Source organism: Chiloscyllium plagiosum, chromosome 13 (genome assembly GCF_004010195.1).
Source record: "Chiloscyllium plagiosum isolate BGI_BamShark_2017 chromosome 13, ASM401019v2, whole genome shotgun sequence".
NCBI classification, from domain to species: domain Eukaryota; kingdom Metazoa; phylum Chordata; class Chondrichthyes; order Orectolobiformes; family Hemiscylliidae; genus Chiloscyllium; species Chiloscyllium plagiosum.
This window is the reverse complement of record NC_057722.1, coordinates 34000605-34024402: the sequence shown is the minus strand read 5'-3', so window position 1 is coordinate 34024402 and position 23798 is coordinate 34000605. Positions and strand designations below refer to the sequence as shown.

General features: G+C 41.6%; 2 protein-coding genes across 4 annotated transcripts in view; one reads left to right on the top strand and one right to left on the bottom strand.

Annotated features, from left to right (window-relative positions):
- The window catches only part of serpini1 (serpin peptidase inhibitor, clade I (neuroserpin), member 1), a 31638-nt gene extending 16052 nt beyond the window's left edge, over positions 1 to 15586 (bottom strand). Inside the window, exons 1-3 of one of the 2 annotated variants that reach the window (XM_043702171.1) lie at positions 15443 to 15586; positions 5955 to 6227; positions 5224 to 5454 (exon numbers count right to left, since the gene is read on the bottom strand). In XM_043702171.1, coding sequence (XP_043558106.1) covers positions 5224 to 5454; positions 5955 to 6207 — 484 coding nt within the window. In that variant the 5' untranslated portion in view covers positions 6208 to 6227; positions 15443 to 15586. Of the gene's footprint in view, positions 1 to 5223; positions 5455 to 5954; positions 6228 to 15136; positions 15157 to 15442 lie in introns of those variants that run through there. The other variant, XM_043702172.1, reaches the window with a different exon arrangement.
- A 185-nt stretch (positions 15587 to 15771) lies between these two features.
- The window catches only part of pdcd10a (programmed cell death 10a), a 27245-nt gene continuing 19218 nt past the window's right edge, over positions 15772 to 23798 (top strand). The window contains exon 1 of one of the 2 annotated variants that reach the window (XM_043702162.1): positions 15772 to 15958. The gene's annotated coding sequence lies outside the window, so the exon portion shown is untranslated. Of the gene's footprint in view, positions 15959 to 17098; positions 17119 to 23798 lie in introns of those variants that run through there. The other variant, XM_043702163.1, reaches the window with a different exon arrangement.

The following is a 23798-nucleotide window of genomic DNA, read 5'->3' as shown; positions in this document are numbered from 1 at the left end:
AACCATTGCAGTCCATTTGCTATAGGTATATCCACAGTGCTGTCAGCAAGGGAGTTCCAGGATTTTCACCCAGCGACACTGAAGGATGAGCGATATATTTCCAAGCCTGGATGGAAACTTGAAGGTTCTGGTGTTCTAGATAGTGGCAGTTGCAAATTTTGAGTCTTCGTGAATTTTTGTAGTGTATCTAGAGTGTTGGTGGAGGGAGTGAATGCTTGTGGCTGTGGTGCTAAACCAGCAGGCTTTATCCCACATGGTGGAAGCTTCTTGAATATTATACGAGCTGCACAACTAAACAAGTAGGGAATATTCCTTCAAACATCTGAGTTGTACATTGCAGATGGTAGACAGGCATGGGGAGTCAAGAGGCAAGTTACTTACTACAGCATTCCAAGCCTTTGATCTGCTCTTGTAACCACAGTATTTATATCACTATTCCAGTTCAATTTCTGGTCAATGGTAATCCCCAAGATGTTGATAGTACAGTATTCAGTAATGTTCAAGGGGAAATTGTTAAATTCTCTGTCATTGTAAGACATGAATGTGACTTGCTATTTCTCAGGAGAAAGTGAGGACTGCAGATGCTGGAGATCAGAGTTGAAGAGTGTAGTGCTGGAAAAGCACAGCCAGTCAGGCAGCATGTAAGAAGCAGGGGAGTTGATGTTTTGGGCATAAGCCCTTCATCAGGAATCTGACGAAGGGCTTATGCCCGAAACGTCGACTCTCCTGCTTCTTGGATGCTGCCTGACCAGCCGTGCTTTTCCAGCACCACACTCTTACTAGTTCTCAGCCCAAACCTAGATTTTATTCAGAAGTTTCTGCATATGGATAAGAACGGTTTCATTGTCTAAGGAGTCACAAATGGTACTGAACATTCTGCAACCATCAGCTAACATCCCCATTCTGACCTTATGACAGTGCATTGCTGAAGCAGCTGAAGGTGGTTGGGCAGAGGATACTAGCCTCAGGAAATCCTGCAGAGATATTCTGGAGCAGAGATGACTGACCCCGAGCAACAACAATCATTTCTTTATGCTGGGTATGATTGTATGCAGCAAAGACTTTTTCTCCAGATTCCCATTGACACATTTTGCTTGGGCTCACTCTGATGTCACACTCAGTCAAATGAAGCCTCAATGTCAAGGGTACTTGGTCTTGTCTAACCTCTGGAATTCAGCTCTTTTGTTTGTGTTTAAACCAAGGTTGTAATGAGGTCAGGAGCAGACTGCCTTGGATAACACAAACTCAGCATCTGTGAGCATGTTGTTATTGCACAGTAACTGCTGCTTGCTAGCACTGTTGCTTACCCCTTCTATGACCTTACTGATGATCAAGAGTAGACTGATGGGGTGGTAATTGGCTGGATTGGATTTGTACAAGGAGCATCAAAACAGGAGCATGGAGAGTGAAGGGAAGGAATTCCAAAACACGTGGCGCTGGTAATTGAAGGCATGGCTATCAAAGCTGCAGCAATTAAAATTAGGGATGCTCAAGAGGACACAGCATATCCAAGGGGTTTGAGAGAGTTGAAGCCATTACAAAGATAGAGAAGGGGCATGCCTTGGAGCAATGAGTTGAAGTAAATGTATTGCTTAGAATGTGGGCTAGTTCAAGGTCAACGAGCAGAGGAATGATGGGTAAACAGACTTTGGGTAGCACAACTTTGGTTTGTATCAAGTTTATGAAAAACAGAATGTGGAAGACCACAAAGGGAGCATTGGAATAATCAGTTCTAGAGGTAGCAAAGACATAAGGTGAGAGTTTCAGTATTTGGCTGAGGCAGGTTGTAACCAGTTGATAGTACGGTGATGGAAATAGTCTTACAGTCTTATGGATGGCATGGACATAGAATTAGAAGCTTATAAAATGGGGTCATAAATGGCACTGAATTTGTCAACAAACTTGTTCGTGCTCAGACAGTTGCCAGAGAGAGAATTAGAACCAGTAGGCAGTGAATGGAGTTTTTAAACAGTGACCAGATAGAGACTGTGGTGGGGAACAAAGACCAGGTTCGAGGAAAATTCTGCTCACTCAATACTCGATTTCAAACAAGTTGCTCGTATTTTACTGACAGCAGAACAGTCAAGAAGTAGTAGAGAAATAGAGCTGGATATCATTTTGTACATGCTGAAATGGATGCTGAAACAGGATGGAGCCAAAGATAGATTCTTGGGAGACACCAGAGGTAACTGTGTAAGTGGATAAGAAACCACTTAAAATTATACTCCAGCTACAATTAGATAGAAAAAAGAATGGGAGCAGGGGAATGCTGTCTCATCCAACTGGTTGATGGAGGAGAGGCATTTAGGGGATGAGAAAGGGAAGTTTAGTGGTCAGGTGGGAATAGGTGTGTCTTGCAGACAAATTGAGAAGGCAAGAGGGAAAACTGGAGAAAGATGTAAGTTCACAGATTGGACAGAGCTGAAGTTGGAATAAAATCAGGAAATGCTGCTGAAGTTCAGTAAGTCTGGCAGCATCTGTTGAGAGACAGAAAAAAGTCAACCTTTTGAGTTCAGTTTCACTCTTCTTCAGAGTAGATAGCAATTTATATTATGATTTTAGAGTCATCGGGTTACAGAGTCATACAGCATGGAAACAGATCCTTCCACTCAGCTCATCCATGCCAACCTGGTATCCTAAACTGAACTAGTTTGATTTGCATGCATTTGGCCCATATTCTTCTAAACCTTTCCTATTTATGTACCTGTCCAAACATCTTTTAAAATGTTGTAATTGTACCTGCCTCTATTACTTCCTCATTCACTTGGGTCCATTTTAAATCTTTCCCCTCTCACTTTAAACTTATGCCCTCTAGTTATGGACTCCCCTACCCTGGGAAAAAGATCTTGGCTCTATAAAGGCCTTGAGTTGAAAAATGTGGTGCTGGAGAAACACAGCAGGCCAGGCAGCATCCGAGGAGCAGGAGAATCGACGTTTCGGGCATAAGCCCTTCTTCATGAATGAGGCTGGTGTGCCAAGCGGGCTGAGATAAAAGGTAGGAGGGAGGGAATTTGGGGGAGGGGCACTGGGAATACGATGGGTGGAAGGTGGTGAGGGTGAGGGTGAGGGTGAGGGTGATAGGCCGGAGAGGTCGGGAAGAAGATTGCAGGTCAAGAGGGCGGTGCTGAATCCGAGGGCTGGGACTGAGATAAGGTGGGGGGAGGGGAAATGAGGAAGCTGGAGAAATCTACATGCATCCGGCGGCCTGTCTCCCCAATGTAGAGGAGACCACATCGGGTGCAGTGGATACAGTAAATGATGTGTGTGGAGGTGCAGGTGAATTTGCGACGGATATGGAAGGATCCATTGGGGCCTTGGAGGGAGGTGAGGGGGGAGGTGTGGGCGCAAGTTTTGCACTTCTTGCGGTTGCAGGGGAAGGTGCCGGGAGTGGAGGTTGGGTTGGTGGGGGGGTATGGACCTGACAAGGGAGTCGCGGAGGGAGTGGTCTATTCTGAATGCTGATAGGGGTGGAGAGGGAATTATATCCCTGGTGGTGGGGTCTGTCTGGAGGTGGCAGAAATGACGGACAGACATTTACTACAAACCGGTGTTTTACCAGCACCACATTCTTCAACTCTGGTACTCCAGCATCTGCAGTCCTCACTTTCCCCTCCTCTATAAGGCTTTGGCACAGCCTCCAATGCTCCAGGGGAAAAAATGTCCAGCCTCTCCCTATAACTCAGTCCTCCAGTCTGAACATTAACCTTGTAAATATTTTCCTGTACCCTTTCTGGTTTAACAACATCTTTTCTGTAGCACAGCAATCAGAATTGTATGCCTCGTCAATGTCTCATACAGCTGCAACATGACATCCCAACTGCTATACTCAACGCTCTGACCAATGAAGGCAAGCATGCCAACCGACCTCTTCATCATCCTGTCTACATGCAATTCCACTTTCAAGGAATTATGGATCTGCACCCCTAAGTTCCTGTGTTCAACAACACTCCCCAGGGCTCCACCATCAACTGCATAAGTCCTGCCCTGATTTGCCCATACCAAAATGCAACACCTCACATTTACCCAAATTAAACTCCATCTGCCACTTCTCCATCTATTGGATCAAAATATTGCTGTGCTCTTAAATAACCTTCTTCACAGCCCACTATACCAGTAAAACCCCATAATATGACAAGGTCAAAAAGAGTGACTGTAAATATTGGTAAAAAAAGTCAAGGAAAGAATAAGAGGAAAGTATTTTTCGAGAAGAGAAAGTGATAAGTTGAGATGGAAGGTGAAATTTCAAAGGAGAAGTTGCTTGATGCATAGCCTGATGGAAGAAGGCAGTCAAGGTATCTCAATGAAAAAAACTTGGTACTGTGGATGGTAGAAAATGAGCAGTGAGAGTAGAACAAGGTGAGAACTTGTCACAGGAATAAGAGGACAAACCAGGATGTGATTTAGTCATAAAAGTCACTCCATTAACAAAATGGTCTTGGAAAAATAAATAATGTATTGACAGGTGGCCAGGCTTCAAATTAGGGGGAAGGTGTCATCACCTCCTCTGTTAGGTTTCCATTAAAGCCATGATGCTGATGTCATCACCCAGAAGTAGTAACTGGTTGGCAAGAGCATTGTTCACAAACAAAATGGGCATTCTGGATCAAGATGAGGAGAGGGATTTTTAAAATTAATTTATGGAATATAGACAATGTTGTCTAAGCCAACATTTATTGCCAATTCCTAACTGCTCAGGAGAAAATGACGGTGAGCTGCCTTCTTGAATCACTGCAGTACTTGGGGTATAGGGACATCTACAACGCTGTTAGAGAGTTCTGGGATTTTGACCTAGTGGTGAAAGATGATTAATTCCCAATTGTAAAAAGCCCTATGGACCAGAGGCAACAGTAGGAAGGGGAGGGTGGACAGGAAAGATATTGTCAAGATTTGTGCCTGGGAGGATGCCAGACATGAATTTCAGTCAAAAGGTAGAGATGGGACAGTTGCAGTTGTTGTACATAACAAAGCTGCACTGAATGCCTCGGTGAACCTTTAAAAGAACACCAAAAGAAACATAAAAGGAAAGTTGTAAAAGTATCTAAAACAAATGCAGGCCTGGGACAACAACAGAATAGGATGAAGTGGATAATTCTTCAACAGAATCATTGCAAGCACAGTAGGCTGAATAAGTTTCCTCTTTGTGGCACATTCTAATTCTGTGCAATGGTACAGTTCAAAAACATAGGCATTTCTACTAATATTGTCCAAATTGACAATACTTACTATTTGTTTGATTCTGCACCCACTCATTGATGTGGTCAGCCACAAAAGAAGGTTGGCTGAAGTCAATACTTTCAACACTGGCACCAAAATATTTTTTAAGCATTTGAAGGAACTGGTCACTCAGTTGGAATCCTTTCTCCACAAACAACGAGTTGACAAGCTTCATTACATACTGCTGGCTGTCTGCTTTCATGGACTGAGACAGATCCCGCAACAAGTCAAATTCCGCACCTGATTAAAACAGAAATCAGCAATGTTACAAAATACATACTCCTGAATAATGCTCTGCAATGTTGCCTTCATTGTATGAATAATGAAAATTAAATATTTAATGTCCTGTAACGTCAAAGGGCAACATATATCAGAATACTTCAGATATTGTCCATATGTACAATATTTGTGCCAGCGGTAACTAAGTTAGATTTATCATGTTATGGCTTCTTTGGAAGGTTCAAGATCTACCTGATGAAAACTTGATCTCCGATTAAATGAATATTTTTGAATAAAGATCCAGGTGTTTTACCTTAACGAGCACTTTCCAAAAGGCAGGCATTGGGTGATGCTTCCAGACCACGAAGTCAAGGTGAACTAATACGGATTACAGGATTTTTTAAAACTAGGAACTTAACCAACCAAAAACATTAGTTGTATAATTCACATTTAAGGGTGTTAAGAATATACCACAGACTTACTGAATAAAATTAGTTTACCTAAATAAAGACAATATATACCTTTTTGCAAGTAATGGTAGCCCATGACGTGTTGAATTTGCTCAAGAGTTGTACTCCCAGCACCAAGCTCAACCATTCCTAAGGCATTAGCAATACTAAACGGGGAGTAAAAAATGTTTCCATCTTTTTCCAGTGACCGCAAATAATGGTACATTTTCACAGAAAAGTCAGCAGTGATACCATCCCTGATGCCTGCGTCGACCATAACATACTTCACAATCGACACGGTCAGGAATCCCAGCAAAGATGCCATTTTTGAATTAATTTACAAATCTATGGGAATAGGAATTGCAAATTAGTACTGCAAAATGCTCATGAAAACATTGTACTACAAGAATTTTAAAAAAGATGCAATATTGCCTATAAAGTTGAAACATTACAATTAGAATGAATAACATTTCAATATAATCTTCTTTATAAGTAAGAAACTATTAGAATATTGTATTCTATGCAACCAAAGATACTGGAGAAGCACAGAGGTACCAGACATCAGGTCCAAAGCACAGTTAAAGAAAACAAGAACAGCTCTGATACTATTCAGCTATGGCTATTGGAATTATGCTAGGGAATGGCAGAGAAAATAAATTATTGCATTGTCTTATATCTCAGAAATATCCCAAAGTGCATCAGTGTAACAAATTAATTTGGAGTGCTGTTATGGAGATACAAAAGAGAGCAAGCAATTTTGCAGCAAATATCTGCCAATTTGACTGGACATTAGCAGGCCTTCTATGTTGGACGCTGTTGGTCTAATTTAAAACTTTAAAATTTACTTTTATTGCTTATTTCCAGCTACACCTAGCTACCATTTGAAAATCTCTGCAGTTTGGATAAATGCAACCCAAAGGATTGTTTGTGTTTAATTATCACCACTGTTTGTCATTTGATTCTGGCCCCTCGCTGTCCTTTCTTTCCTTTTTCAACTCACCACCCTCTTCACACCAACGCTAAAGTCTTAAGACAAACATCTTGCATTTATCAATAACATAGTACTCTGTATCAAACAATGATACGTTTCAGTCACCTTCTGCACCTTCATGGCATCATTTTGCAATTTTGCTGTGCAAATCATCCATCTAACAAAATTAAACACCCATGTCTTGGTTTGCAAACTCCCTCCCCATTTTCAGGTAATTTACTTTTGTAACCTTCCCCAATCTCAACATGTACACAGTTTCCTTGATCTCCCGATTCAGACCTGCTGTGGATCCAATCCCACTATCAGAAAAACTATCAGTCATCATTCCTCTATTTTCAAGATGTTTCCCCCAAAACCTTGCTACTTCTTTAAGAACCTCTGTAAGGTCACAGTTTTGACCATCTTGCATGATTTTTACTACCTGCAGGCAAATCCCCTTCCCTCCAGTAAAGGTGTTCTATAAATGTTAGCTGTTTCAACTTATATTTGTCTCTGGAGACAAAAAAACCCTGAAACGTAGGTTGTACGGATGTATTTTTTTTTGTTTTATTTATCACTCGACCATCAAATTTAAAACTGATTACTTGGGTAATTAACTCATTGCATATTATGGAATCGTCCAAAGTACAAATTGGCTGTCATGCTTCAATATTTGAATAGTTTAAATGATGATTTAACACTATAATGCTGACTACATTTCAATAAGTACATTTAATTGACAGTAATAAGTTCTCATACCCCATTATTTATTGATAACTATTGCTTTCATTAATCCTCCAATCAGTTAAATGGATGAATGTAAGCCATCTCCTGTTCAAGCTACATTACATTTAATGCTATCTATTTCTTGATTTTTTTTATGCAAGACATCATTGGAACTCATTTTACAAGCTAACTGAAAACGACATTGGGTGGTAACACTGCTAGACATCAAAAAATAGGGTAATTTAATTTCAAGGCCAAATAAACCCGATAATATTCGAGCTTCTTGTCAATATGACTCTCTGGCTTTACTTTATAAAAAGGATGCACCCTATTGCTTTTGCATTCAAATACCACAAAATAAATTCAAAACGATTTTGTTAGAGTAAAAGAAAGTTACATTAATACAAGTCCTAAGTTTGAATGTGTGATTAGACACTGTTCAAGTCTGACTTTTTGCATCATTTTTATTCAAAAGTATAAACTAGCCATACTGATGCTGTAAAATTCCAAGGAAACCAAAGCTTTATATGGTATATACATATTATGTTCCAAGTTGTGATGAAAATATACCTGGTATAGCATGGATCAAACATACAGGTTTCTATGTCGCATCCATGAAGCAGAATTCACAACTGAGAGATGAAAGGAAACACTTTAACAAAGACATTGGTATTGTTTGCATAAATGTAATTTGTAATTTATTGAACAGGGACAGAAACAATTTATCAAATTAGTTATTTATCCAAGGTAACCCCAGTTTCATTGCATCAATTTAGAATTAGACCTGCACGGGGTCCCCGATTATTTGAACCTGATGTATATAAAAAAATGTGACATCTCAGCTCAGACAATGTATTAAAAGGTGTGAGGGTAGAGTCTATCTGTATCCCAATCTTGAGTCAATCTGGTTCCAAACTAGGAATTTATAAAATGACACATGGTTTGACTACCTGCATTGAGCAAAAATAGAATATGTCTCCAATTACAATTTCACCCAAAGTCGTGTGTGCGTTCGAGAGAGAGAGAGAGAGAGAGAGAGAGAGAGAGAGAGAGAGAGAGAGAGAGAGAGACAGAGAGAACGCAAGAGTGTGCATGAGTGTGATGGAGTAGAAGCCTGTGAGAGGGTGTATGCGTAGGTAAGAGTGTGGGGGGTGTATGTTGTGAGTACGAGAGAGAACGTGTGTATGAAAAAGGGTCTGCATGGGTGCGCGAGTATGTAAGAGTGCATGTGAGTGTATAGAGTAGTGGGGATATGAACTCAAGTTCCCAGTTGAGGCCATCCTCATGAGTATTGAACTTGGCTATCAGCCTCTGCTCAGCCACTCTGCGTTGTTGCCTGTCCCAAAGTCGGCCTTGGAGGATGGCCACCCAAAGATCTGAGGCTGAAAGAAACTGACCGCTGAAGTGTTCCCCGATTGTTGTGCAGTGTCGTAGCATCTGCTCAGTCTCGTCAATATACCGTGCCTCAGGCATCCTTGCCTGCAGAGTATGAGATAGGCAACGTTGACCATTTTCAAAGATAATGTTTTGCAGGCTGCGAAGAACATGGTGTAGTTTCTCCACTCCCAGGAAGTACTGAACAATGAAGGATACCCTATTGGTTGCATCCCGTGTCTGTCTCCTGAGGAGGTCATTATGTTTTCTCGTTGTGGCACATCAGAACTGGTGTTTGATGAGTTGAGCGTCGTACTGTGTTCTTATGAGGCCATCTTTCAGCTGAAGATTTGGCAAGATAAGGAAAATAGAATGCTTGACGTTGAGGATGCGTGTGTGTGTGGGGGGGTGGGGAGGGGTACGGGTGGGGAGGTGAAGGAAACACAATGCTGCAACTAGACTTTGAATGACGAGACAAGAATGTCCCTAGTAACTGGAAATTTACATCTCATTCATAACCAAACTTACCTCATTTGCATGCAGTTTTCCATTATCTTACACTCATTGCAACTGAGCCATCACTTGCCTTGCCTATTGCACTTTGCTGCCCTCTTGATGGGATGAAACTGCAGACTAGCCAAAGTTGCTTGTCTTCCATGTAATGGCATGCAGGGGAGAAGGCAGTGGCGCTGTACTCTGCCTAGAGATGGAGGACTGAATGCCACGTCATGTTGTCCAACATTTTTGCAATAGGTCTTGACATCAGTAACTTCTACACTCTGGTTAACAGCAGCAAGACTTGTTTTAAGAGATAAAACTACAGATCTATGGGCCGAAGTACATTTATGCAAATATAATAATAAATTTCTACAGCTATCCTGCAGGCAGGAGTTTATGTCAAAATTTCTATGGAGTTTATTTGCTCATGTCAAAACATTAGAAACTGAGAAAAAACTGAAAACACAGTACAACTGATTAATACTGAATAGCCTGCGGACTTCTGCGTTTTCCTCTAAACTACTTGCTCTTACTTTGTATGATAAAAGGAAAGAGCAGAGGCAGAGTCATTGAGAAAACTAGTTGTTTCGAACAACCATAATGTTGTAATTTTATATTTAGTTCATCTTCAAGAGATCTTTTTGAAAACCTTTGATCAGTATGACCAGGTAAAACTGGTCCACTAAAACTGCTCAGCTTTCCAGATATTATGTCTTTGCCCTGACTGACAAACTGATCAATTGATTCTTGTGGCTGTTGCCTGTCAGCCATTAGCCCTGAACAGGGAATGCTAAAATTTACTTTACTTAAGGTTGATCCTTAGCATATTCTCCAATTACCAGGGTCTGTTTGATCTTCCTGAAACATGTCCAGTGTTGATTCTGTGCAAACCCTCATTTCGAATGCCTACCTTTGTTTTCATTGGTTTTCTTATCCAGATCTAAAAACCATAGCTACATTCTGTTTTGGTAAAGCCTAAATTCAGATGGGACAGCAGTGGTCTTCCAATTCATGCCAAGGGATTTGATGGTCATCTCTCTGATGTTCCCTGGCTTTTATAAATGCTGTCAATGTATGTGGAATTTTTAGCCTTGTTTCTTCATTGGGAAATTCAATGATGCAGTCACTTTTCTTTCCTTCCCTGTTCTGGTTTTGACTATTGCCCAGACGTTCCTGAATAAGTGTTTTTCTGTCGTGTTGAAATAGCTCGTGGGGACAGCTCTGCAGTTTTCACAGCCAATTTGAAACTGACCTGATGGTCACATGAACCACTATCAGCCAGTCCGCAAATCCTGTCTTCACTGTACAGCCAGTGCTATTGCATTGTGATTTTACCTCTTGGGATTTCAAGGTAAATGCAGCTTTTATAACGAATCAAATCGTGTCTGAAGCATTTCCAATAGTCTTCAAATATGCCTTGCCACTTTCACTTACAAACTCATACCAGGCTTGGTAAATGGACTTGGTTCTGTTCATTTCAAAGTCAATTGCAGGCTTATTGAGAAAGACAGGCCAGTTCAACAAGTTCATAACTATTGTTACAGGAAAACAAAGCTTGACTCATTCACATTACATGCTGTAAGTTAGATTGAAATGGGTTAGATCAGGGTACTTTCTTGATGCATGCAGTTAAATATAGTGGATGTCCAAGGAAACATGGGGGTTCAGATGCACAGATCATTAAAATCCCATAAACAGGTGCAGAAAATAATCAACAAAGTTAATTGAATGCTGATCATTAGATCTAGAGGACGGAGCTGTGCTGTAGGTATACAAAACCATTGTTAGACCCACTTGGAGTACTGTAACCAGATCTGGACACAACACTTCAGGAAACGTATACAGAGGAACCTTGGTCATCTGAAGGACACAGGCAGGGAGTGTTTCGTTCGGTTAATCAAATGCTGGATAACATTGTTAGCCAAGATTGGAACCTTGCGACCTTGTTCAGATAATCCAAAATTCGGTTAATCAAATGCCGGATAATCGAGGTTCCTCTGTATTGGCTTTGTACAGAGTCTAATGCAGGTTTACAAGAATAATATCTGGACTGCAAGAATTCAGTTAAAAACAGGGATCATACAAATTATGCCTTTTTTGTTCTAGAACTTAGAAGGTTTATTGGCTGATCTGCTCAAATTCTTCAAAATAACAACAGAAAAAGACACAGTAGATAGATAAATAAACTATTTCCACTAGTTGTATATTCTATACCTGGGGGAGTTTATGGTTAGGGTTGGGGGGGTGGCATAGTCTGAGATTTAGGGCCAGACAGTTCAGAAGAGATGTTACGATGCATTTTAACACAGAGGGGCATAGAGGTTTTTAATTCTCTTCCAGAGATGGCAGTGGATGTTGGATCTGTTGTTAATTTTAAACTGGAGACAGATACAATTTTGTTAAGCAAAGATATTAAGGAATTTGGGCCAAAGGCAGGTATATGGACGAGGCAACAGATCAGCCATAATCTCATTGAATGGTAGAACAGGTGCAAGAGGCAGAATGACCTATTCCTGTTCTTATGGTTGTTAATAGCCATTATCAAATGTACCAGTTATAGTACTTGCTCATTACTGTATATCCTCAGCATAATAAATGCAAATTGTTGCATTCAATAAAATTATCACCTGTTTATTACCAAGTATATCATTCTTATTGCTGCAGTACTCATTCTGACTCAACTCAAAAATGAAAAAAAAAAATTATTTTAAAAAATAAGTGTCACTTTAAAGGCTCTCGCTGCTACATTGCATTAAAATAAAGATTCCTCATTCTGCAGTTAGTAAGTTAGTTACCAAAATTGGACGTGTAGTGGATAGCGAAGAAGGTTACCTCAGATTATAACAGGATCTTGATCAGATGGGCCAATGGGCTGAGAAGTGGCAGATGGAGTTTAATTCAGATAAATGTGAAGTGCTGCATTTTGGGAAAGCAAAGTTTAGCAGGACTTATACACTTAATGCTAAGGTCCTACGGAGTGTTGCTGAACAAAGAGACCTTGGAGTGCAAGTTCATAGCTCCTTGAAAATGGAGTTGCAAGTAGGTAGGAGAGTGAAGAAGGTGTTTGGTATGCATTCCTTTATCGGTCAGACTATTGAGTACTGGAGTTAGAAGGTCATGCTGCGACTGTACAGGACATTGGTTAGGCCACTATTGGAATATTGCGTGCAATTCTGGTCTCCTTCTTATCGGAAAGATGTTGTGAAACTTGAAAGAGTTCAGAAAACTGGGCGGCACGGTGGCACAGTGGTTAGCACTGCTGCCTCGCAACGCCAGAGACCCGGGCTCAATCCCCGACTCAGGCGACTGACTGTGTGGAGTTTGCACGTTTCCACACTGTAAGTAATCTAATCTAATCTAAAAGATTTACAAGAATGTTGCCAGGGTTGGAGGATTTGAGCTATAGGGAGAGGCTGAATAGGCTGGGGCTGTTTTCCCAGGAGCGTCGGAGGCTGAGGGGTGACATTATAGAGGTTTACAAAATTATGAGGGACATGGATAGAACAAATAGACAAAGTCTTTTCCCTAGGACGGGGGAGTCCAGAACTAGAGGGCATAGGTTTAGGGTGAGAGGGAAAAGATATCAAAGAGGCCTAAGGGACAACGTTTTCACGCAGAGGGTGGTACATGTATGGAATAAGCTGTCAGAGGAAGTGGTGGAGGCTAGTACAAGGTGGGAACCAGTACAATTGCGACATTTAAAAGACATTTGGATGGGTATATGAATAGGAAGGGTTTGAAGGGATATGGGCTGGGTGCTGGCAGGTGGGACTAGATTGGGTTGTGATACCTGGTCGGCCTGAACAGGTTGGACCGAAGGGTCTGTTTCTGTGTTGTACATCTCTATGACTATGATTCTATGCAGCTTTTCTTGCTTTGGATTTGGACAAACAACACAAACTGAACTACTCCACTTAATCTTTCTTCGGACTTCAAAATTCTGTAGCTACTTCATTGTCAGTTTTTGTTTCATTCTTCAATCATAAGTTTTAAAATTCAAGGACAGGACCATTTAAACATTATGTTCTGATTTATCATATTTTCCATCCTTCATAATGGTTTTAACACTTGTGATTATTACCTGAGAATCAATGCCAGAATAACACACACTAAAATTGTACAATTAGGCAACCAACTAAAACATCGATGCTAATAGCGCAAAAATAGTAATTAAATTAGTCTTATTTTCTTGGCTAGAAAACAAGAAAAAAACCTGATGAATTGGATATTAACATCAGCTTCATTGCATTTTAATGGCTATTGCACAATTACTTTCAGATAATGATTTGTCTGCTTTGGTCTTTCCACTTTGAGTCATAAACATTGAAGAGTTTTGTTATCTAAAGTTTTGGTTACAGGCAAATACACAAACAGATCGCTGCCCTCAGTAATCCACATGATTGCTTACAAAGTGGATAAGCAGTGTTTGTATTCAAATAATTTGTTGCTCACTCTCAAATCGATCAAAATATCAGACTACAGTGTGATCTAAGACCCTAATCAGCTATTCATTTTCTTTACAAATAACTGCCTGAATAAAATTTTAGTTTAATTATTTATAAAATTAATTATACTACTTAAAAAGTGAAAAGATTGACAATGATAGAATTTCAGTGGTAAATTAAAGAGTGCATTCTGTTAAAGATATACTTGACAGCAGATCATAAGAGCATGGTCAGAACCATATTTATGATTAGAGTGGTGCTGGATGCTGCCTGAACTGCTGCGCTAATCTAGAATCTGGTTTCCAGCATCTGCAGTCATTGTTTTTACCTAGAACCATAATTATGACTAATCAAGCTATACGAAAGGTGGCAAATCTGCAGTGTGACGAGCATTCTAGATAATAAGGCAATTGTTTTCTTCTGAATGATACAATATTGCAGAATGTCAGATCCAACGTCTTAAACTTCTGGGCTAGAAGAGAAGTATCAATCCAAGACGAGGTAGTTAAACTGTGAAATGGGAGCAACAAACGAAGCCAAATTGCTTAATGCTGAAAATAAATACAAAAGAACTGCACAAACATCAGGAATTAATCTGTTGTATGGCAATAACTTAGAGATAAAATCATGATTGCTACCATACAGTGAATATAAAACTTGATTCATGTGGACAAAAAACATCTAATTCCAGATATTTAAAACAACTTCATCAAATATTTCAAAATAACATTTTGAAGAGATGCAAAAAAAAACCAAAGTACATTACCAGCAAAACCATTCAGTACTTTAACAAAGAGAAAATGCTGGAAAATCTCAGGTCTGGCAGCATCTGTAAGGAGAGAAAAGAGCTGACGTTTCGAGTCTAACTGACCCTTTGTCATGCAGCTCTTTTCTCTCCTTACAGATGCTGCCAGACCTGCTGAGATTTTCCAGCATTTTCTCTTTTGGTTTCAGATTCCAGTATTCGCAGTATTTTGCTTTTATCCAATACCTTAACATACATCAACAATTATGGCAACATGTGTAGATAGTTCTCCTGCAAAAAAATAAAATACTGCAACGTTTCGCTGGCATTCACATCTCACAATGCATTTTGCTATTATATCAGATATTTTATCCCGCTCGCATTTTTTCGCCTAATTACTTAGTTATACAATCTGTCTTTTGTGAATTAATTCACCAAAAATGATACAAATGGATTAAGCAGGGAACATTCAAAAGGTCAACAAGCTGGAGCTTGCCTTGTAGGTAAGACCGAAGGTATGACTAACATAGAGCCGGGCGGTGCTGACACACGGGACTTGTCAATAACCTACAGTACTGAGACTAACGCTTCCAAGTCAGGCAGCTCCAGCTGCACTTACAAATAACTTTACAGAAGCATGGCCTTCACCTCTCACTCGTGAGGACGGGGTTAGATTTTCACTCAACTCAAACAAGACACAGAGCTGCCACTCTTGCTTTTATGCGCTTAACAAAGTGTCAAGACCTCGCTTGTGACATTTTTTCTTATCACATCAAAGGTAGCTCGCAAGGACAATGCAGACCTGTATTCTTGAGACTTCCGAAAAAAATAATAGCACAGAGGAAGTTGCATTAAACGAAGCACTGGATGCAGATTCCCACAAACCACACTACTCTGCAGATTGCAGCAGACCCTCTGCGCTCTGGAGGTGCGGCATGAAGCCTCAAGCTGAAGTCCCTCCCCTCCACGGCACTGCCCCACCCCCTCGCGCCGTCCTGAGCAGTTATTGGTCGGTTGGATATCAATCATGAGCATTTCGATGACGTTAAATCGCAACTCTCCCTGGCTCTCGTAGTTCTTCGGACGTCCGGGCGCAGGCGCAGTCACCATCCAGGACTACAACCCCCGGCAGCCCCAGCGGTGATTGACTGAGGCGCAAGAGGGGTTTCCGGTTGAGCCGTTGGCGACGCTGCGTTTCCCCTTGTCGGTGCCGGAGGTGAGAGGAGTCGGGAGGCAGTGCAGCGAGCGAGTCAGTCGCCGAGAGGCCGGACCTCGGGGAGGTGGTGGTGTGTGTAACCCTCCCCCCCGATGCTTGTGGGTGAGTCCCTGCCACCGTCCGTGTTACTGGTTCCGAGGCCTGGTCCCTGGCGGCAGTGCCGTGACCACCCCCTCCCCGGTGAATGGGGAAGGTATCCGCCCAGACTGGGCCACGGGCCTCGGGGCCACCCGGTTACCCTCCCTCTCCCCCTCCCCCTCAGGGCAGCCAGCAATCCACTGGGTACGGCTCGGTTTTATGTGTGAACCGATCAATCCGGGAGGGTTTGGATCAGCTTTAAATCGAGAGGCAACTTGCGGAAGTGTGTGCCTGCCCGGAATGTGTATGAGCAAACCTGGGTGTGTGCAGGATCTCGGTCAGCATTGACCAGCCGTTCATGTGTGGTAAACTCACCGCTGCCCTTTAACACGCAGGCAGGCGATCGAAGCCTTTAGTCTTCCGAGGTCTTACATTTTTAAGTAAGTTACGGGCGAATGTTACCCCCTGGAGTTCTTAAGTTTGCATTAGGTGCAATAGGAGAAAGTGAGGTCTGCAGATGCTGGAGATCAAAGTTGAAACTTTATTGCTGGAACAGCACAGCAGGTCAGGCAGCATCCAGGGAACAGGAGAAAGCCTGTGCCCGAAACGTCGATTCCTGAAGAAGGGCCTGTGCCCGAAACGTCGAATCTCCTGTTCCCTGGATGCTGCCTGACCTGCTGTGCTGTTCCAGCAATAAAGTTTCAACTCAAAATTAGGTGCAATACGCCGGCTCTAAAGGGATGTGCGACAATTGGCGAATGCGACCCCTTCAAAATTTCAGATGCGTTCGTACGGTTTCTTTTCATTCTGGAAACCGAATGTAATGTTTGGGCAGCAAATCGATCTGCAGGTTTGCTGGCCAGTAGGATACTTTCTTGTCGGTTTTAGATAAAATCCTCGAAAAGTTTCTACTGCATTATAATAGTGGATATTGTGCTAAGGCTAAATATATATCTAGTCCTTTTTTTGATCAGTGATTAGGCCTCTAAATTTGGAATAACTTATTTTATATCCTTGTAATTAACACCCGCCGTTGTGTTATTTTCACAACTTTTATGATTTTTACTTGAAAAGCATCTTTGTACTTCACAGTTAAACTGAACATCTGGATATAAATGCTGATTATGGAAGTCATGATCAAAACCTTAGTCAGTCGTTTGGTTTAATGAAGAGAGAAAGTGGAGGTATTTAGGTTTTTGATTTCATTGTGGTCTCCTGAAGATTGCTTATATTCTTTTGCACAATATGAATGTGCAGAAAATCCATTGGGAAGGATTAGCTTCATACGGTATTTTTTGCTAATAACTGAAGAGGCTAATCTGTGAGGCTGTTTCTGTGACAGGCTGTGCTCATGAATGGGTGTCATATCTTATTGTGGGCTGCTGTGTTTTGGTGTTGGTGCTCGCTGCCAAGCTGCTACAGCTGTCAATTGACATGATGGCACATGCCAGCCTATAGGTAGTGCTGCCCCAGTAGCTGCTTTCCTTATGCATGTATTATATTAAGTTCTGTATTGACTGATAGATTGTCATCATGACAGGCTTGACACACAAACATACATACAAAATTTGAGCAGGAACAGGCCATTCAGCCCTTTGACGCTCACTGATGTTACCTAGTATGGTGATGAAACATCTGAAAATGAACCTTCCAGCTCAGCGAGCATGCCTACACCTAGAACCTCAACCTGAGCTACAAATCTTCTCAAAACTCGCTAGCCAATCTTGTATTCTTAAACTGTGATCCCTGATTCTGGACTTCCTGTTGTTGGATGCATCCTTCTTGTATTTACCCTTCCTATCTTGTCAGAATTTTCTCGGTTTCTAGATACCCTCCTTACCCTTTTAAATTCCAGTGAACATGGTCCTAACAATCCAGTTTCCCTCCTTATGTCAGTCCTGCTATCCAAGAAATCAGGGGAAAGTGAGGGCTGCAGATGCTGGAGATCAGAGTTGAAGAGTGTGGTGTTGGAAAAGCGCAGCAGGAGAACTGCAGGAGAATCGATGTTTCGGGCATAAGCCCTCATTCCAAGGAATCAGTCTTGTAAACCCACGTTTTGCCTCCTCCACAGCCAAAGCATCTTTCCTCAGCTAGGGACCAAAATTGCACATAGTATTCTAGTTGTGTCTCACCAAGGCCATGTTCAACTCAGCAAGATATTCCTGCTCCTGTACTCAAATCCCCTTGCAATGAGGACCAACATACCAATTTGCCACTTTTACTGCCTGCTGGATCTGCATACTTAATTTTAGCAGCTGATGTACAGGGACACCCTCTTTGCACCTGCTACTTTCTCAATCTAATGGCATTCAGATAATCTGAATTACCAAAGTGAATCACCATACATTAATCTATACCTGCTGTGCATTTGCCCACTCACTAAAATCTCACTGAAGCATCTCTGCAATCTCCTCACAGTTTACTCTTCTAACCAGCTTTATGTTGTTTGTAAAATGTTAAGATATTACATTTTGTTCCCTCCATCTAAATTGTTAATGTATTTTGTGAAAAGCTGAGGAGCTAGCACTAATCTCTGCAGTACCCCCACTAGTCACTGCCTGCATTTGGAAACCTTGTTGCGGAGGTACCAGTGTTGGACTGGGGTGGACAAAGTAAGAAGTCACATGATACCTGGTTATAGTCCAACAGGTTTATTTGAAATCACAATTTCGGAGTGCTGCCCCTTCATCAGGTGAAGTGTGACTTCTGACTTTACATTCGGAAAAGAATAGTTTATTGCGACACTTCGTTTCCTGTCTGCTAACAGTTTTCTATCCGCGTTAGTACACTACCTCTAATACTTTAATTTTACATGTTGAATACACCTTATTCAAAGCCTTCTGAGTGTCCAAATATACCAACTGAATCCCCTTTATCAGCTCTACGAGTTACATCCTCTCCAAATTCCAGTAGATTTGTCAAACGTGAATTCCCTTTCGTAAATCTATGCTAATTCTATTCAATTTTGGCACTGTTTTCCAAGTGCTGTGCTGTCAAATCTTTTATAATGGATTCTAGTATTTTCCCCAGTACTGATGTCAGGCTAACTAGTGTATAGAGTCACCGAGTCTTACAGCATAATTCCCTATGTTCTCTCTGCTTTTTTAAATCAATGTGGTTTCATTTGGCTATCTTCAAATCCACAGGAACTGCTGCACAATGATGGTTACCAATTAATCCAAAGTTTCTGGTGCCATGTTCTTAAGTACTGTGCAATGTAGATTAGAAGGCCCTGGGAATTTATCCACCTTTAGTCATTCAAATTTCCCCAACACTATTTCTGTGCTAATGCTGATTTTCTGCAGTACCTGTTTTTCACCAGGCCTCTGCATTCCCTAGCATTTTTGAAACGTTATTTGTGTCCTCCTCTGTATTCATTTGGTCTACAATCTTTGTTTCCCATTTTAACTTTCCCTGTTTCTGACTGTAAAAGCTTATATTTGTCTAAACTTACCTGCGTCAATAGAAACATTTATAATCAGTTTCTACATTCCTCGCAAGCCTACTCTCGTACTTTATTTTCCCTGTCTTTAGTGCTTTCCACGGTGATATCTAGTGTGGTTAAGGATGAAAATATGACTTCCTGTCCTATAGCCACTTTTTTTTTAAGGTTGTAATAAGGGCGTACCAGTTACATGAATGGGACAATTCCAGAGTCTCTCTTGCTCAGTTTCTATTAGCGTGACTAATGCAGTATCATCAATTCAGAGGAGTTCCCTCATCAAGCGGTGCCCTGGTTTTGTTTGTGTGTAGGTAACCTCAACCCATATCTCCAAGGAAGGCAAAGAAGGAACAGCTACCAATAGTGGGAGACAGAGAACAGGGTGCACATAAAGCCAAAGTCAGAAGTCTTCGTTAACAGCCTGCATTTATAGAGTGATTTTAATGTGGTAAAACTTGCATGGGGGACAATAGGAAAGGGGAGAGTTTCAAGGCTGCTGGTTAGGGGGAGGGACAGTGGGATGATAATATGAAGGGATGTAAAGATGAATACCTGAATTTTTTTCAATACTCAGGAACTGGGGCAAAATTAAGATCAAGAATGTTCTGAGAGCAGGGTGTGATGCAGGATAGGATATGGAGAATGGAACCCTAATGAGCTCAACCATATAGAGAATGGAAAATGTCCAGGACTGCATTAAAACTGTTGAACCAAGAGACAGCAGAGCCATGATTTGGCTGAGGTCGGAGTTACGGTGCATTATGTTGTGGAGGTGGATGCAGATGCTTTGTGTTCTAGAGAGAAAGGAGTATTGGGATCTATGCTTTGTTTTTAGTTGATTAGGGCATGAGGTGAGTGGCCCAATGGCCTGAGACATTGGTGGAGTGATGAATATTGTGTGTGGTTTCAGATCCGTGTAGTGTTCTACTTATTGATGACTGCATCTGTCAGTGTACATTTCCCATAAAAATACAACCATATTAATGTTCTGTGAATAGTCCAGTATTTTCATAATATCCTTACAAAATCAAAATGTTACTGACCATTGACGTTTAACAGGATGGTTAGATTTTGCAGTTTTTCAGACCATTACGCTATTGCTCTACTTTTTACCCACCACACAATCCATTTGTGTATGCAGTAACTAAGATTTTTTTTTTAGTTAACATAATTATGCTAACTCCATAGAAAGATCTGATTCAATTCCATTTTGATTAATTGGAAAGAAACTGAAGTATAAAGTAATCTTTATTAATCCAAATGTTCAGCTGTGGGTTAGTTTATAGTTGGCCTGGAGTTAAAGCAGGTTTTAATCCACCGAACGTTTCTTGGGTAACTTTTTGGATCAGTAAATTGGAACTCTCCACAAACTCTTAACTAAAAGTTAGATGTTTTCGTGGCGTTCCAAATCCTGGGTGATTGTACATCGGAACTTGAATTCCTTGCAAGGTCTGATGTGCATTTGTCAAGAGCTTGTCCAATCTCCCACTATCTGAAGACTGAAAGATCTGTACCATTGACTACAGAGGAAACTTGATTATCTGAATGCCATTATCCGAAAATCAGATTATCCGAAGGAGATCCTGAGGTCCAGATGGAAACATTACATCAAAGACGTGTTTCCAGCAGTGATCACGTCTTTTGTTTACAGTGATTTTACAGTGATTAAACAGGCACCGTCTCCAAATGACTGACTGCCTGCCCTTTCTCTCCCCACACGTTTTCCCTGGTGTTCTACAGATGGTTGTACCCTTAAACCCCTCCCCTTCCCAGGAATAATCTTTTCAACATTGTCCTATACAGGACAAACATGGAACCTGTCAAAAATTTATAGTAAAAAAGTTGTGTGTGGGGCTGTGTGCGCTATTTGGAGACTTACCCCACAAAGGCAGCAGCAGCAGTCTTGTTGTTGGTGTGTAGTCCGGCTGCCCCAGAGAAGGGCTGGGGGTGGTAGGGGTGGGGCTGTGTTGAGGGCAGGGGCTCACGTGCTTTGTGGTGGGGGCGGGGTTGGACTGGGTTTGGGGGCAGGGTTGGATAAGGTCGGGGGTTAGGGGCAGGGGCTCACATGCTGTGTGCTGCTGCACTCTCCTGAATAGGGAGCAGACTTTAAAACTCCGAGCCCCATAGAAAAGGCATTTAATCGATTTTCCGAATAATTGATTATCCAAACGAAATAGTGCCCGGCCATCACGTTCGGATAATCGAGTTTCCACTGTATATGGACTTTGTTTTGTTTTTGAGAGATTTGACTAATAAAGCTGATATGCTGGGCCTGAGTTGTGCATGATCTTGAATTTTGACATAAATTAAAAATGTCTATAAGCAGCAAACTCCGTTCCCTAGTCTGGCCAAAGATTGAGGGTGCAGCAGCCCATCAGCAAACTTGGCATCCTGTTTAACTCTGAGATAAATTTTGATTTGTGTCTGCTCTATCACCACAACTAACATTAAATGACTTGTGTGTCTACCCAGTTTCGGATGACTTGCTGCTAAACCCCTGTTTGTAGACAATAGACAACAGGTGCAGGAGTAGGCCATTTTGCCCTTCGAGCCTGCACCACCATTCAATATGATCATGGCTGATCATCCTTAATCAGTATCCTGTTCCTGCCTTATCTCCATAACCCTTGATTCCACTATCTTTGAGAGATCTAAAAAAACTTTCTTAAATGAATCCAGAGACTGGGCCTCCACTGCCTTCTGGGGCAGAGCATTCCACACAGCCACCACTTTCTGGCTGAAGAAGTTTCTCCTCATCTCTGTCCTAAATGGTCTACCCCGTATTTTTAAGCTATGTCCTCTGGTTCGGCACTCCCCCATCAGCGGAAACATATTTCCTGCCTCCAGTGTGTCCAATCCTTTAATAATCTTATGTCTCAATCAGATCCCTGCTCAGCCTTCTAAATGCAAGGATATATAAGCCCAATCGCTCCAGTCTTTCAGCGTAAGGTAGTCCCGCCATTCCAGGAATTGACCTCGTGAACCTACGCTGCACTCCTTCAATCTCCCTCGTCCATCTTCAGAGTTACATCCTCAAAAAAACTCCAGAAGATTAGTCAAGCATGATTTCCCCTTCATAAATCCATGCTGACTCTGACCTATCCTGTTACTACTATCCAGATGTGTCATAATTTCATCCTGTATAATAGACTCCAGCATCTTTCCCATCACCTGAGGTCAGACTAACTGGTCTATAATTTCCTGCTTTCTCTCTCCCACCTTTCTTAAAAAGTGGTACAACATTAGCCACCCTCCAATCCGCAGAAACTGATCCCGAATCTATTGAACTCTGGAAAATAATCACCAACGCATCCACGATTTCTCGAGCCACCTCCTTCAGTACTCTGGGATGTAGACCATCAGGTCCCGGGGACTTATCAACCTTCAGACCTAACGGTCTCTCCAACACCAATTCCTGGCAAATATAAATTCCCTTAATTTCAGGTCCTTTAGCCACTGTTAACTCAGGGAAATTGCTTGTGTCTTCCCCAGTGAACGCAGATCTGAAGTAACAATTCAACTCTTCTGCCATTTCTTTGTTCCCCGTAATATATTCCCCTGTTTCTGTCTTCAAGGGCCCAATTTTAGTCTTAACCATTTTTTTGCCTTTCACATACCTAAAAAAGCTTTTACTATCCTCCTTTATATTTTTGGCCAGTTTACCTTCGTACCTCATTTTTTCTCTGCGTATTTCCTTCTTCGTAATCCTCTGTCCTTTAAAAGCTTCCCAGTCTTCCGTTTTCCCACTTATCTTTGCTATGTTATACTTTTTCTCTTTTAACTTTATATGTTTCTTAACTTTCCTCGTCAGCCACGGCCACCCATGCATCCTCCTAAGATCGATCTTCCTTTTTAGAATGAACTGATCCTGCATCTTCTGCATTATACACAGAAATATCTGCCATTGTTCCTCTACTGCCATCCCTGCTAAGGTATTGCACCATTGAACTTTGGGCAGCTCCTCCCTCATAGCTCCATAGTTCCCTTTATTCAACAGAAATATTGTCACTTCTGATTGTACCCTCTCCCTCTCAAATTGCAGATTGAAGCTTATTGTATTATGGTCACTACTTCCCAATGGCTCCTTCACGTTGAGGTCCCTGATCAATTCTGGTTCGTTGCACAATACCAAATCCAGAATTGCCTTCTCCCTGGTTGGCTCCAGCACCAGCTGCTCTAAGAATCCATCTCAGAGGCACTCCACAAAGTCTCTTTCTTGAGGTCCAATACCATCCTGATTCTCCCAGTCTACCTGCATGTTGAAATCCCCCATAACAACTGTCCTAACATCTTTGCAGCAGGCCAATTTCAGCTCCTGATTCAACTTACATCTGACATCCGACCCAAGAGGGTCTTTTTACCCTTAGAATTTCTCAGCTCTATCCATAATGACTCTACATCCCTTGATTCTAGGTCCCCCTG